The sequence below is a fragment of the Ornithorhynchus anatinus genome, chromosome 1 (genome assembly GCF_004115215.2).
Source record: "Ornithorhynchus anatinus isolate Pmale09 chromosome 1, mOrnAna1.pri.v4, whole genome shotgun sequence".
Lineage (NCBI taxonomy): Eukaryota > Metazoa > Chordata > Mammalia > Monotremata > Ornithorhynchidae > Ornithorhynchus > Ornithorhynchus anatinus.
In genome coordinates this window covers 170,561,858-170,578,711 of record NC_041728.1, presented here as the reverse complement: position 1 = coordinate 170,578,711, position 16,854 = coordinate 170,561,858, and the positions used below count along the sequence as shown (strand labels likewise).

General features: G+C 43.6%; 1 protein-coding gene across 23 annotated transcripts in view; it reads right to left on the bottom strand.

Moving 5' to 3' along the window:
• CLASP1 (cytoplasmic linker associated protein 1) overlaps positions 1-16,854 on the bottom strand; it is a 316,975-nt gene that overhangs the window by 142,578 nt on the left and 157,543 nt on the right. For all 23 annotated transcript variants that reach the window (XM_029070008.2, XM_029070425.2, XM_029070041.2 and 20 more), the window contains 5 exons: positions 16,141-16,214; positions 12,213-12,305; positions 8,301-8,446; positions 4,968-5,103; positions 1,675-1,745 (listed from right to left, as the gene is read on the bottom strand). In XM_029070008.2, coding sequence (XP_028925841.1) covers positions 1,675-1,745; positions 4,968-5,103; positions 8,301-8,446; positions 12,213-12,305; positions 16,141-16,214 — 520 coding nt within the window. The remainder of the gene's footprint in view (positions 1-1,674; positions 1,746-4,967; positions 5,104-8,300; positions 8,447-12,212; positions 12,306-16,140; positions 16,215-16,854) is intronic.

Sequence of the window (16,854 nt, the reverse complement as noted above, 5' to 3'; positions counted from 1 at the left end):
CTGATGCCTGTTTACTTGTTTTGATGTGTCTGCCCCCTTCTAGAATGTCAGCCCATTGTGGGCAGGGATTGTCTCTATTTGTTGCTAAATTGTACTTCCCAAGCGTTTAGTACAGTACTCTGCCCACAGTAAGTGCTCAATAAATATGACTGAATGAATGAATTACTCAATGGTATTTATTGAGCACTTATTGTGAGCACAGCACTGTACTAAGTGCTTGGGAGAGAACATATAATAGAATGGGAGAGATGATGCCTGCCCACAAGGAAAAATGAAGCAGCATGGCCTAGTGGAAAAAACACAGGCCTGGGAGTTAGAGGATCTGGGTTCTAATTCTGACTCCATCACTTGTCTTCTATGTGACCTTGGGCAAGTCACTTCACTTCTCTGTGCTCCGGTTACCTCATCTGTAAATTTTTTGTTTGCTTTTTGGATTTTTTTAAATGATATTTGTTAAGCACTTACTATGTGCCAGGCACTGTACTAAGCACTGGGATAGATACAAGTTAATCAGGATAGACACAGTCCTTGTCCCACACAGGGCTTACAGTCTTAATCGCCAATTTAAGATTAAGTTTTGAATTAAGACTTCGGGCCCTTTGTGGGACAAAGATTGTGTCCAGCTCAATTATCTTGAATCTATCCCAATGCTTAGGAGAGTACCTGATACATAGTAAGCGCTTAACAAATGCCTTAAAAAAAAAGATCTTACAGTCTACTAGCTCCCTTTCCTCAGAGTGTGATCCCTTCCTTTCCATTAGGAATTTCTGACCTGAGGGCATCTGGAGAAACATTTGCACAACTACTTGGGAATCTGTATTCTAGAAAACACTGCCTTTCACTAACTAAATAAATATGACACCCCTCCATTGACCGAACATAACCCAGGCACTGTGGCAATACTATGATGCGCGGTAATCCTCGATAACAATCGTATGTCACAGAGCTTCAGGAAGAGAATGAAAACCTGAACTCTAGAAGTATAATGAATGCTCTCACTGGAGAAGCATCTTTCCATGTCTAGAAACCCCAAATGGCAGCATTATCAAAATACTTATGGAAGGGAGATTACTGGTGAGAAGAAAATTCACAGTCATTCACCCTCCAAATGGTATATATACCATTGCATATATACAGATACACAATTCTAATTATATATATGCAAATATATATATATAATTTTATACACACATATATATATATACATATATACTTATATGTACCTTCCCCTCCTCACAGCACTGTGCATATTTGTACATATTATTTATTACTCTATTTTGTTAATGATGTGCATATATATATATATATCTATGATTCTATTTATCTTGATATTTACGCCAGATTACTTATTTTGTTTTGTTGTCTGTCAGCCTGGTTTACACTGTGAGCCCGTTACTGGGCAGGGATTGTCTTTATCTGTTGCCTAATTATACATTCCAAGCGCTTAGTACAGTGCTCTGCACATAATAAGCGCTCAATAAATACGAATAAATGAATGAATATATATATATATATATATATATGTATACATACACACAGAGTCACCAAGAAAACAAACTTCTACCAAAAGGCATTTTTCAGCGATCTTAAAAACTGCTGCAACTGATTTTATTCTAATTTTTTCAAGTTTATCTTTTTTTCCCCAGGGGAAAGAGGAAATCTCAGAACACTTACCTTCTGACTGCAACCGACTTTGAGGTACAGTTACTAGTTATGACGGGTATGAGCCGGGGGATGTGCGTATGCTGGAGTGGGGTGGACAGAGGAGAGGAAGGAAAATCATGAACGTGGCAAAACACAGAGAGTTTTTAAGAAAACACAGTAGTTTCTTTTTCTGCTCTTACCTTTTTTTACAGAACTTGTTAAGTGCTTACTATGTGCCAGGCACTGTTCTAAGCGCTGGGGTAGATACAAGCTAATCAGGTTGGACACAGTCCATGACTCCCAAGGGGCTCACAGTCTTTATCCCTTTTTCACAGATGAAGTAATTGAGGCTCAGAAGAGTGAAGTGACTTGCCCAGGGTCACACAGCAGAGAGGTGGCAGAGCCAGGATTAGAACCCAGGTCCTTCTGACTCCCAGGCCTGCGCTCTACCCATGGGGCATGCTGCTTCTCCTACTTCTCTTACTGTAAACATACTGGAGGAGAGAGGAGGAAAGAGGGGTGCCTTGAAATAGCTACACATGAAGACGATTAGTCAGTAGCCCAATTTCCTCTACCACCACTGACCACCTGCTTTGCTTGTGCATGAACACCACAGTTATTCTCCTCCAGAGAAAGCCAAATCAGGGAGACTGTCAGTTTGGGGCACCGTGGAGAACAATTCCCTGCCCCTGAGAAGCAGCATGGCAGAGAAGAAAGTGTACCATCCTGGGAGTCGGCATAGCCTAGTGGATAGAGCACAGGCCTGGGAGTCAGAAGGTCGTGGGTTCTAATCCTGGCTCCACCACTTGTCTGCTGTGTGACCTGGAACAAGTCCCTTGACTTCTCTGGTCCTCAGTTCCCTCATCTGTAAAATGGGAATTGAGACTGTGAGCCCCACAAGGGACAGTCCAATGCGATTTGCTTGCATCCACCCTAGCGCTTAGTAAAGTACTGGGCACATAATAAGTGCTTAACAAATAGCACTATTATTTTTTTTAAGTGCTTAACAAATGCCATCATATAAATTTATTATTAACAGTGTGGGTGTCCACATACTGCTAGAGGAGGCTTTTTAAGGCCAAGTGGAAAGGCAATCAGGAAGGCTTTTGAATACGACACCACGCACCCACAGTCTCCTTGCTCATGCAAGAAACCTCAACTGGAACATGAATAATCATGCTGCGGCCCACATCGTGACTCCTAACTTTTCAGCGAAAAATGATTAAGTACACTCTTCCAGGAGTTATAAGAAGCAGTTTCAAATGCCGATATTGTACAACCCTCCTGAGATGAAGATACTGTCTGTTTTAAGCACATTCTGTCAATAATGACTCAACTGTGGGCAGTGGTCTTGGCACTTATTTCTTTTGTAATTTGCGGCCGGGCTTAGTCCAATCCTCTGCCCACAGTGACTTTCCCAAAACTGCTGAGGACTGAGACGCAAAAAGTTGTTGATCATATTTTCAACTGTGGAATCCTCCCTATCCGAAGAATAACAGATTTCTCATTACACTCTTGTAAATAAAGCAGCATGGCCCAGTGGAAGTAGCACAGGCCTGGGCTGTGTTCTAAGCCAAGCTCTGCACTTGTCTCCTTTGTGACCCTGGGCAAGTCACTTTGCTTCTCTGTGCCTCAGTTACCTCATCTGTAAAAGGGGGATGAAGACTGTGAGCCCCATGTGGGGCAGGGACTGTGTCCAACCTCATCACTTTGTATCTACCCCAATGCTTGGAACAGTGCTTGATGCACAGTAAGCACTTCATGAATACCATAATTATTATTAATTCCTTGTATCTACCCCAACACTTAGAACACTCTAAACTTTGAACCCGCCTTACTAGACTGTGAGCCCGTTGTAGGCAGGGATCGTCTCTATTTGTTGCTGAACTGTACTTCCCAAGCGCATAGTACAGTGCTCTGCACACAGTAAGTGCTCAATAAATACGACTGAGTGAATGAACAGTGCTTGATGCATAGTAAGCACTTAATTAATACCATAATTATTATTAATTCATATTAAGTGTGGCCTTCTACAGGGAGGGAAGGGGGGGGGTAATCTTAATCAGTTTAGACCTATTAAATCACTGTGGTGCAGAAAGAAGAAGAAAAAGGCGGGGGGAGGAGAAGAAGAAGAAGCAGAAGAAGAAGAAGTGTGGTATTTGTTAAGTGCTTACTAGGTGCCAAGCACTGTACTTAGCACTGGTGAGGATGGAGAGGGATACAGGCAAATCGGGTTTGACACAGTCCCTGTCCCGCATGGGGCTAACAGTCTTAATCCTCATTTTACAGATGAGGTAACTGAGGCCCAGAAAAATGAAGTGACTTGCCCAACATCACACAGCAGACAAGTGGCATAGCCAGGATTAGAACCCACGACCTTCTGACTCCCAAGCTCTATCCAGTATGCCATTCTGGATGGGATGAGGCAACGGGAGCAAGAGAGATTAGACTTGGTAGGAACGACTGAGAAATGCTCAGGGAACCCTGACCTCTTTTCTCGCAGGCATTTGCAAATTTGATGGTTCCCGGGTGTCTGGTAATACTAATGTAAGCTTTATAAATAAAGAGGAGTTCAAGGGAAGAAGACAGGAAGAACAGAAGCAATACTGGGAGGAAGGGACACATTCCATATTATCTATTTCCTAACAGAGGAGTAATATGCAAATTCACAGGTAGATGAACCTCTAGAGAATGGGATTTGGAAAGGTAGCAAAATTCTAGCAGTTAAATAGCCAGAAAGCTTCAGTTCCATGTCCCATCCCCCCAAAACATCTTTTAAGAAGATTTTAAAATATTTTGAGAAGCAGTGTGATCTAGTGGATAAAGCACGGGTTTGGTAGTCAGAAGGACCTGGGTTCTAATCCCCGGCTCTGCCAATTGTGGCTGTGTGACCTTGGGCAAGTCACTTCACCTCTCTGGGTCTCGGCTACCTCATCTGTGAAATGGGAATTAAGACTGTGAGCCCCATGTGGGACATGTACTGTATCCAACCTGATTAACTTGCATCTACCACAGTGCTTAATACAGTGCATGGCACATAGTAAGCACTTAACAAATACCATAAAAAAAGATAAATTCCATCCTCTAAGCACAAAACTGCAGCTCCAAAGAGGGAACTGAGTTTCTGCTTTTATAAGAAAGATACCGGAAATGAACCTGGCTGAATATTACAACAAATGGCTCTTCCATAATCACAAATAAGTAATACCACTGCTTGACAAAGGTAAAACCATCATGTAGGACAATAAAGACAATGAGTAGTTCAGATCTGACCACATGGCCACTGAAAAATGTTACTGATCATTTTCTGAAAACATACTTACTCGGATGATTAACCTCACAGCTACAACTCCAGAAGTGGCCATGATTTTGGCACTGTTCGGAATTAAATTAAAGATAGTTGGCATGATGGCTTCAGCTCCATGGTCAAACTTGTTTCCCAGAACTGATGACAGATGCCTAAAAAAATTACAAGTGGATCATTAAGTTCCATCGAAGGGTCAAACAGAAAAAAAAAATGCTTTACAGTTAATAAATTTCCCCTTGGATATCCACCAGGGAAAAAAAAATGACTAATATAATAATAATAATGATGATAATAATAACAGTAACTATTTCATAAGCACAATTTTTAAATGAATTAATCTGTTCTGGGCTCTCTGTTTGTCCAATGGCTACTGTACCAGCTGAGCCAACAGAGGGAACCAAGTTCATTCATTCATTCATTCAATCCTTCATATTTACTGAGCGCTTACTGTGTGCAGAGCACTATGCTAAGCTCTTGGGAAAGTACAATACAACAATAAACAATAACATTCCCTGCCCACAACAGGCTCACAGTTTAGAGTCAGGGAGACATCAATACAAATAAATAAAATTACAGATATGTACACAAGTGCTCTGGGGCTGGGCAGAGGGAAGAGCAGAGGGATAAAAGAAATTACAGATATGTAAATAAGTGCTTTGGGGCTGGGAGGGGGGATTCTGAAGCATTAGAAAACCTCCAATCTTCTTATTCTTTGCTCATTACTTTCTTAATTCAACATTCTCTTCAAGTGTCAATTCAGTGAGGGAGGGATATCACCATGATTATAAGCCTGTTATTGGGGCAGGGATTGTCTCTATCTGCTGCCGACTTGTACACTCCAAGCACTTAGTACAGTGCTCTGCACATAGTAAGCGCTCAATAAATACTATTCAATGAATGAATGAATGAATGACTACTAAAAACACATTTGTTGCCTTCCTAAAAGTCACCAATTTAACAGACCCAAGTGATGACTTTGAGAAGGAAGCGTGTACCAGATAAGAACTGACCTACCTTCAGATCATAAACCTTTTCAGTCAGTAGTATTTACTGACTGGCTACTCTCTGCAGAACACTGGACTAAATACTTGGGAAAGAACAATAAAGTAAACAAGATTCCTGGCCTCAAATGCTTACAATCTACTGAGCCCTTTTCTACATGGCTGGAAAAATTCAAGTGCAGTCCAGTAGATTATGAACTTCTTGAGGGCAAGGAACATGCTCTCTTTTACCTTTAGTCTTTTATTCTCTAAAGCATTTATTAGGGTTTTCATAAGCCTCCTCCGTATTGCTCTTTGCCTCACTCTGCTCCACCCTCAGCCTCCTTCCTGACCTCCACTTTCTTTTCCTGACCTTTCTCTCCACTTTGGTCAATATTTTACTCTGTGGCCGAGATCATTTTTCTACAAAACCATTTCAGTCTGTGTTTCCCCCATCTTCCAAAACCTTCCAGTGGTTCATTCATTCATTCAATAGTATTTATTGAGCGCTTACTATGTGCAGAGCACTGTACTAAGTGCTTGGAATGTACAAGTCGGCAACAGATAGAGACAGTCCCTGCCCTTTGACGGGCTTACAGTCTAGCGTGGCTCAGTGAAAAGAGCACGGGTTTTGGAATTAGAGGTCATGGGTTCGAATCCCAGCTCAGCCACTTGTCAGCTGTGTGACTTTGGGCAAGTCACTTAACTCCTCGGTGCCTCAGTTACCTCATAAAAATGGGGATTAAGACTGTGAGCCCCACGTGGGACAACCTGATTCCCTTGTGTCTACCCCAGCGCTTAGAACAGTGCACGGCACATAGTAAGCGCTTAACAAATACCAACATTATTAATCGGGCTTACAGTCCAACTCCACGTCAAAAGAAAGTCCTTACAATGGGCTTTAAAGCACTCTATCACCTGCCCTGTCTCACGTTAAGTCGCTGCTTTTCTACTTCAACCCAGCCCACATACTTTGCTCCTTTAATGCCAGGCTACTTACTGAACCTTGATCTCATCACTGACCTCTCGCCCACTTCCAGCTTCTGGCCTAGAATATCCTCCCTCTTCATATCGTCAGACAATCACTCTCCCCACTTTCAAAACATTATTATAAAGCACATTCCCTCCAAATGTCTTCCCTGGCTAAGCCCTCATTTCCTCTCCTTCCTCTCCCTTCTATGACTCCCTGGCACTAGTTCGTTATGGTCAGGAAGCATGTCTGCTAATTCTGTCACATTGTATCTCCCAAGCACTTAGTACAGTGCTTTGCACATAGTAATCCCTCAATAAATACCAGTGACTGATTGAAATTGCATCATTTACCCCTCCCTCAGACCATAGGACTTATGCACATAACCATAATTCATTTATTTATATTATTGACTGTATCCTGCTCTGGACTGTCAGCTCCTTATGGGCAGGGGACATGGCTACTGACTCTGTTATAATGTTCTCTCCCAAGCACTTAGTACAGTGCTTTGCACACAGTAAGCACTCAATAAATACAACTGAGCTAATGATTGACTGAGAAAGACACGTGGATAGAAACAGAAAAATAAAAGAACAGAGTTCCGGGGATTTAGTCATCCTCACTCATTCATCCACCTCCGTTTAGCTGGTATAACCCATTTTGCCCCACGGAGGCTTTGGAAAAACCATCTCCAACATGGTAACACTCCTATGTAGATAAGGACCGTAGCCTAGTGGATAGACCATGGCCCTGGGATTCAAAAGGACCTGGGTTCTACTTCCAGCTCCACCACTGCCTGCTATGTGACCTGGGGCAAGTCCCTTCACTTCTCTGTGCCTCAGTTACCTCATCTGAAAAATGGGGATGAAGACTGTGAGCCCCATGTGGGGTTTAGCCTGTATCCACTGCAGCACTTAATTACAGTGCCTGGCACAAAGTAAGGAAAGAAAGAAAAAAGAGAAATGGGAAGAGAAAGGAAGGGGAGGGGAGGGAAAGAAATAATAATTATGGTATTTGTTAAGTACTTACTATGTGCCAGGCACTGTACTAAGCACTAGTGTGAATACAAGTAAATCCATTTGGACACAGTCCTTGTCCCAGATGGGGCTCACAGTCTCAATCCCCATTTTAAAGATGAGGTCGCTGAGTCACAAAGAAGTAAAGTGACTTACCCAAGGTCTAACAGCAGACAAGTGGCAGTGCCGGGATTAGAACCCAGGTGCTTCTGATTCCCAAGCCTGTGCTCCATACATCCAACAGGGGAAGGAAAGAGGGAAGGAAGGGAGGAAGGGAGGGAGGAAGGAAGGAAGGCAGGCAGGCAGGCAGGCAGGTAGGCAGGAAGGCAGGAAGGCAGGAAGGCAGGAAGGCAGGAAGGAATATGGAATTGCGCAATCCTTACCCCAGTGTGATGCACGCCTCCCGCACTACCTGAGACCGCAAATCTTTAGCAGATAACTTGAAAGCTCCGTCCAACAGACGCAAATGTTGAAAGAAGTTATCGTACTCAGCAGCTCCAGCCAAAAGCAAAGATCGAATTTTCTTCAGCTGTTGGGATAAAAACGATTTAAAGACACATGACATAAAATCATATACGCTAACAGCTGACAATAGGGGAAATTTCATAGGTCTGTGTTAGGCAGGAGAAAATTTTCTGTGAAAGTCTTGAGCCGGTCAGCACGTCACTTCATTTACATTTCTGACAGGAACTGTGTGGCTAGAATTAGTTAAATGGGATGGAAAAAAAAAATCTACTGCCAGGAAATCATTCAGTGTAGTCATTAGTTTTGGGGGGAAACATGAAATCTATTAATTTCCTTTACCCTCCACTGAGTATCAGCATTTAACTTCATCATCACTGGGGCCTAGGTGGTGAGAGTGAAATTCTAGTATTTTTGAGTCTTGCAAAATGATCAGTATCCTCTTTTACATTTAAAAAAGTTTTCTCTATTTCCTTTTTCCAGTCAAATCAAAGCATAAACAGAGCATAAACTTGTTGAAAAAAAAAATCTGATTTAAATGGTCAATGAGATCTACTACTTGAGCACTAACTCATGAGCATATCCATGGTCTGCCTTCCTCACTTAATCAATGGGATTTATTGAGCACTCGCCGTATGCAGAGAACTATACTAAGCACTTGGGAAAGGCCAATACAACAGAGTTGGTAAACATGATTCCTGCCCAGAAGGAGTAGACAGTCTAGAGGAAGGGACAGACGTTAAAATAAATGATGGCTACGTTCAAAAGTGCTGTAGGGATGAGAATGGGATGACTATCCAGTGTTTAAAAGGTACAGATTTAGTCATTCAATCATATTTATTGAGCACTTACTGTGTGCAGGGTACTCAGCGCTTGGGAGAGTACAATTCAATACACAGACACATTCCCTGCCCACACTGAGCTTACAGTCTAGAGGGAGCTTACAGTGCACAGGAAATAAAGAAGGGATGGAAAGTAGGAGAAATGAGGAATGGGGAAATGTGGACTGTATGCTTATTTAGAAAAATGATCTGGACAGAAAAGTGAAGTATGGACTGTAGTAGGCAGGGACAGGAGGCATGGAGGTCAAGGCAGGACAGGTCAAGGGCTTGGATCAGCATAGTATCAGTATGGATGGAGCGAAAAGGGTGAATTTTAGCGGTGTGTGAAGGTAGAACCCATGGATTTGGTGACAGGTTGAATATGTGAGTTGAATGGAAGAGATGACTTGAAGATAATCCCAAGTTTTTAGCCTTTGGATGTAGTAATGGGAAAGACATAAGAGGACAGGATTTGGGTGTGTCCATCTTCCTCCTTTGGGGCTGTCCAATTTTTTCCTCTTGGGCTGCTTACAGACGCAGACCTCTCAGGATCATACCCGGAGAGTTTCAAATACTCTACCAGTCTCGGCTATGGATGGGAGCGTCAAACCGAGGCCTATCCTTTCCATTCCTAGCTTGGCCAGTGGCTAGTGAGCGGAAGACAATCTGCTACAAGGCAAAACTCACCAGTGCTGGGCAGCAGCGGCATGGGAGAGAGTCGAGGGTGGAGACTCAAGCTGACTGTGTGTAAGGCAGAAACGGTAAACCACTTCCGTATTTTGACCAAGAAATCTCTATGGATATGCTACCGGATTGATTGCAGATGGATGGAGGGTATTCTGGGAGAGATGTTGGTATTTGTTAAGCGCTTACTATGTGCCGAGCACTGTTCTAAGCGCTGGGGTAGACATAGGGGAATCAGGTTGTCCCACGTGGGGCTCACAGTCTTAATCCCCATTTTACAGATGAGGGAACTAAGGCACGGAGAAGTTAAGTGACTTGCCCACAGTCACACAGCCGACAAGTGGCAGAGCTGGGATTCGAACTCATGAGCCCTGACTCCAAAGCCCGTGCTCTTTCCACTGAGCCACGCTGCTTCTCCGATGTGTCCATGAAGGCGGAAGAGGTAAACCACTTCCGTATTTTGACCAGGAAAACTCTACCGAGACACTACCAGAATGACTGCAGGTGGATGTGGGGTGCTCTGGGAGAGATGTGTAGGAGACGACTTGGCAGCGTAAGACAAGACAGACACAGACAGTATTGATGGGGAAGAGGGAGAGCCAAGCCCAAGGATTGGTTTTCTAAAGGAAGCGGTAGTCTGGCCTCTTTGTGACCAACAGATCTCACCGGGAAAGGCTGGCAGAGAAAAGCAGTGCGATCAGCAGAACAGAAAGTCCTCATGATATACAGGCGGAATTTATTAATAGTAATGTCTGCCTCCCCCTCTAGATTGTGAGCTCGTGGGCAGGGAATGTGTCCACCAAAATCTGTTACATTTTACCCTTCCAAGCACTTAGTCCAGTACTCTGCCCACAGTAAACACTCAATTAACACGACTTATTGGCTGTGATTGATGGACCATCTTGTTAGTGGGGAGGCAGTGGAGCCAGGGGGGTAAAGGGAGATGCCTGGACTGACCCACCTTCCCACTTTCTCCTCGCTGACCTGCCTTCTTCCTTGTTCCATCTTCGTTCCCCACCTGTAAACTGTGACTTCCCTCAGCCACTCCACCTCACACTGTCATCCAGTGAGCTCAGAGACACAGAGCTGTGAGGGGACGGATGCCTCTACCCAGAGCCAGGCGACACAAATTCCCACCGTACCCACAGTCCTGGTTTAAACGAGGTCTCTCGTCTGATGCCCTGAAGAACCCTGGAGGAGCTCCTGAGCGTTCTGGGATGGGGAGGTGGGGGTCACACGAGGGCTCCCTTCTCCCAAACTAACAGGCCCCAAAGTTCCATGTCCCCTTACAAAATCCCAACCCTGCTAGCAAGTAAATATAAGAATTTAACAAATACCACCATAAAAAACCAACCGGCTTGGTTAATTTCAAGAGACTGTGTTAATCAGTAGTTCAGATGAAAAACACTCCTTCACTGACCTAACTTGCCTGCCTTATCACTCTACACCAGGCATCTTCTTCAGTAGCAGCCCGACTGCTCACGGGGGGAGGAGAGGAGAAAAGAACTACGAACTCTATCTGTTTGAGAGGAGTGGGAAGAAGGAAAAACGAAGGACAATAATCCCTCACTTCCAGGAGCTAAGAGAGTCCTCGTGTCACTTTGGAGTTGAGAAGGTACCTGCCACATTTAAACTATCATGACTACTAGATGTCCTGGGTGATCCGAGTCTCGGGACTGGTTCTCGGTCAAGATTTTTCGACAGGTACTTTTGGCCTACCTTTCCCTGTGCCCCCTTCTCTCCAACCTGACAAATTTATAGGCTCATAGTGGGGGGAGTTAGGATATCAGTCTTTTGTGGGGAGGGAACCACAACTTCATTATATCATCTGGTCCTAAGCGCTTAGCAGAGTGCTCTGCACACAATAAGTGCTCAATAAATACGACACTGATTGATTGACAGAAGAGAGGGAAACAATGGAAGGAAGGTCCTGGGGATCAGGCAGGAGAGTTACTCCAGAGGATAGAAAGTAGGGAAGAAAGGTGGCAGGAAGGTGTTGGAAAGGCAGTGGGGAAAAATCCCAGCTGCAGAGTGTTATCCTCCAATCCCAGTGCCTGACGCTTCAGTAAATGGATTTTATTGTCGAATAAATGTTCAACAATCAAGTCTCGGAAAGTCAATTTTCCCTCTTTCAAAATATAAACGTTTTGCTAGAGATCCTGGATAGGACTGTGATGTTGTAAATTATAGTTCTGTGCTCGTGGTGGCTTTCAATTACTTTAAAAGATGTCTACTACTCATCCCTAGAACCCAGTTTCCTTAATGCGCGGTTTAGCGGGTTTCTCTGAGCATAATGAAACGGCAATAAAATCTAAGTCGAAAGCTTACAGCAGTTACTCTCTGTTCCCAGTCATGCTTATCGTCAGATAATATTTCTCTGATTTTATTTATGGACTCTTCCAGGTCTCTACTGGAATAAATCTGCAAAGAAAAATAAAGCATAATCAAACATTAAGGAAGTTTTTGTTTGACAACATGGAGAATATCTTGTAAGTACATATTGGAAAGAGCTCAGTAATAAAGTCATAAACATTTAACAGCTGTATTAGATAAGTGGCCACAAGCAGACCATTTCTAGGCAAATTCTCCCAACACACGTATCTCCCCTTTTTTCTAAGGACAACTAGTTCACTCTGTTGGTCTTGCCCCATCCGAAGCCCAAATAAAATCTATGTGGGAGTTCTGCATGCACGAGGAACAAGTCTGGCAAAGACTAAACAATGATTACAGAAATGGCTCCCTGTAGTGTATCCAAGCCTGAAGTGCCAACTTAGAGAAACAGCCTGGCCTAGTGGAGACCTAAGGCCTGGAAGTCTGAGGACCTGGATTCTAATTCTGGCTCTGACAACTGCTTGCAGTGTGACTTTGGGCAAATCACTTAACTTCTCTGTGCCGCAGTTACTTGTTCTCCTCCCTACTTAGACTGTGAGTCCCATGGGGGAGAGGGACTATGTCCGACCTGAATAACCTGTATCTACCTCAACGCTTAGTACAGTGCTGGCACAGACTAAGTGCTTAACAAATGCTATTATCATCATTATCATTACTAGCAATAATGATGATGATCATTTTAATTTTGAGCATGGAAACAAAAACACAGCAGGGATTTGAGTGGAGAATGATGTCTGCTTTCCCCACTAGACTGGAAACTCTTTGAGGTCAGGTAATGTATCTACAACCTCTATTGTACTGTCCAAGAGCTTAGCAGAGTGCTCTGCCCAGAATAAAGGCTCAATAAATACCACCGATTGATGGACTGATTGAAAAATCAGACTTAAAAGAACAAATAGGTCAGAAAGCCCCTGCAGACTTTGAGCTCTAGGTGGGACAGAGACCATAACTCACCTGATTGTACCATAACCACCTCAGGGTTTAGGACAGTGCTTGGCAAATAATAAGGACAGTCATAATCACTAAAGCCACTATTTTGGATCCCAGCTGGAAACTCTCAGACGTCACTGAGGCCCGATCTGCAGTTTTTCAGCTCCCTCAAATCCACCCTCACAAATACATTAAAAGAATCCAGTCCACCATTCTCATGTTCCAGATTTTAATTCGGTCATTCAGCCATCCAATCAGTGCTATTTACTGAGCATTCGCTATGAGCTTGAAGGAGTATATAACAGATACAATCGCTGCAGTCTAAAAATTTACGATCTATGTGGGGAAGGGGTGGGAGGGAACAGAGGCAAATGTTCAAATACATCACAGGTAAGGGAGGCAATTGAGTAGGAGGCTATGTACATAATTCTGTGGGAGGGGAGAGATTACTTTAGTGTTTAGGAGATACGGACTCAGCTTCATAGGTGACACAAAAGAGAAGGAAGATAAGGTGGGCAGATGAGATATTAGTCGGGGAAGGCTTCTTGGAGGAGGGGTGATTTTACTAGGGTTTTAGAGATGGGGCGGTGAGTAGTCTGTCTGATACCAATCGAATCAATGGTATTGATCCTCTAGACTGTAAGCTTGATATGAGCAGGAAATGTGTCTGCTAATTCTGTTGCATTTTACTCAGTCATGGGTTGAAATCCCGGCTCTGCCAGTTGTCAGCTGTGTGACTGTGGGCAAGTCACTTAGTGCCTCAGTTACCTCATCTGTAAAATGGGGATTAAGACTCTGAGCCCCACGTGGGACCATCTGATTGCCCTGTATCTACCCCAGCACTTAGAACAGTGCTCTGCACATAGTAAGCGCTTAACAAATACCAACATTATTCTTATTATTACTCTCCCAAGCCTTTAGTACAGTGCTCTGCATATAGTAAGTGCTCAATAAATACAAATGATTGATTGAATGATTGATTGAGAGCTTAACGGATGCAGAGCACTGTACTAAGCATTTGGGAGAGTCACACACAACAGTGCCGGTAGGCACGTTCCCTGCCCACAAGGCATTCCAGGCAGGTGGGAGCAAGGGGTTCCTTTATAATATTGCCAAGATCCGCCCTTTCTTCTCCACCCAAACAGCTATCTTACTGTTACAGGCTCTCGTAATATCCCGGCTAGACTACTGTCAGCCTGCTCTCCGATCTCCCTTCCTCCTCTCTCTCCCCGCTCCGGTCTATTCTTCACTACGCTGCCCGGCTCATCTTCCCGCAGAAACGCTCTGGGCCTGTCACTCCCCTATTTAAACACCTCCAGTGGTTGCCTATCAACCGCCACACCAAACAAAAATTTCTCACTCTAGGCTTCAAGGCTCTCCATCACCTTGCCCCTTCCTACCTCTCCTCCCTTCTCTCTGTCCACTGCCCACGACGCACGCTCCGCTCCTCTGCCGCCAACCTCCTCGCCATCCTCTGTTCTCGCCTCTCCCGCCGTCGACCTCCGGGCCACGGCCTTCCACGGTCCCGGAACGCCCTCCCTCCTCACCTCTGCCAAACTAATTCTCTTCCCCTCTTCAAAACCCTACTTAAAACTCACCTCCTCCGAGAGGCCTTCCCAGACTGAGCTCCCCTTTTCCCTCTGCTCCCTCTACCCCCCCTTCACCTCTCCGCAGCTAAACCCTCCTTTCCCCCCTTTCCCTCTGCTCCTCCCCCCTCCCTTCCCATCCCCTCAGCACTGTACTCGTCCGCTCAACTGTATATATCTTCATTACCCTATTTATTTTGTTAATGAGGTGTACATCACCTTGATTTTATTTATTTGCTACTGTTTTAATGAGATGTTCATCTCCTTGATTCTATTTATTGCTATTGTTCTTGTCTGTCCATCTCCCCAATTAGACTGTAAGCCCATCAAAGGGCATGGACCATCTCTATCTGTTACCGATTTGTACATTCCAAGCGCTTGGTACAGTGCTCTGCACACAGTGAGCGCTCAATAAATACTACTGAATGAATGAAAGGGGTCAATAGAGAAAAGCGAGAGTGAAGCACAGGAATTAGTTACAGCTGGTACTAGAGGAGCAAAGTGGGGCTGGCTGGATTAGAGTGGGTGAGGTTAGGTGGGAAGGAGAGAGCCGATTGAGTACCTTAAAGCCAACGATAAGGAATTTCTCCTTCATGCAGAGAAGAATGGGCAACTACTGGAGGTTTTAGAGGTGTGGGGAGGCCAACCAACACGTCTTTTTTTAGATCCTCAGAAATTTGCCTCACTTACATCCATCCTTCACGCACTCTTCTAACACTTAACTCTGCCTTGAGTGTATCTCCATGATTCCACTTATCTTGTTGATGTTGTTTTGTTTTGTTTTGCTCTGTTTTGCTTTGCTGTCTCCCCAGTTTAGACTGTGAACCCGTTATTGGGCAAGGATTGTCTCTATCTGTTGCCGAACTGTACATTCCAAGAGCTTAGTACAGTGCTCTGCACATAGTAAGCACTCGATAAATACTATTGAATGAATGAATGCCTGAAGGTCAGAGCCTTCTCTTCCGCAACTGTTTTCCCGCTCTACCTCATTCTGAGTTTGGCCTACAGAATCTCTTTACCTTTCCTGCCCATTTGTTTATTTTTTGTATTTATTTATATTAATGCCTGTCTCCTCCTCTAGACTGCAAGCTCGTAGTGGGCAGGGAATATGTCTGTTTATTGTTATATTGTACTCTCCCAAAGTCTTAGTACAGTGCTTTGCACACAGTATGCGCTAAATAAATAGGATCGAATGAATGAATTTGTTCGCTTTCCTCTCCTGTTGCTATTATCCTGATGGTTTTATTACTTAAGTCCTCATGAAGTGCTTTGGGTAGGGTGTGTTTGAAAAGGCCGTTCCAAAACAATTTTCCCATCATGGTTCAATACACTTAAACAATATTATTCACCTGTACGGTTGGGACGTCATCAAATGCTTTAATAAAGTCTTCCTCATCAACAGCACCAGCTCCTTCTTTGGCAGCTGACAAAAGAAGAAAACAATAATTTTAATTCCTAAAATAGCAAACTAAAGGTTGAAAAAAAAACTCTGTGAAGTAGTCATAAACTATTCACCCAGAAGGGCATTAGGAGAGAGTTAAACCATAATAGAAGTCTAGACAAGGAAATTGAGCACCAGTTACATGCACTATGGTTCTTTAATAAAAAATCAAATACAGCGTAACAAGGAAGGCATTAAGATAGTAACTCCGCAATGATAGAACTGAAAAGATAAGAGAGAATATTTAGTTTAGGTGTAACAGAATTTGGCTTTAAGAGATCTAATCCATCTTTAATTTATAAATGTGAAGGTACCTACACAGAATCCATATGGGAGAAAACGTGACTCTTCAGAGGATAAGTCTTGGTGGTTGTCTGTCAATTTTGCTGCAGAATTCTCCATGTGGGGAAGGACGGCGCAGACAGGTGGAATGGGAGTGGAGTCTATACCAATACTACTAATACTCTGAATGAATTGAGTATTGGTTCATGGTACATGGATAATTACTAAATGGTGGAGCTTTTACGGTTCTTGACATGTAGTAAATGCTTACAAAATACCAGGCAAAAATAAATATTTTGTTTCCAAGATGGTCAGAAATTAGAGAAGCAGCAGGGCCTAC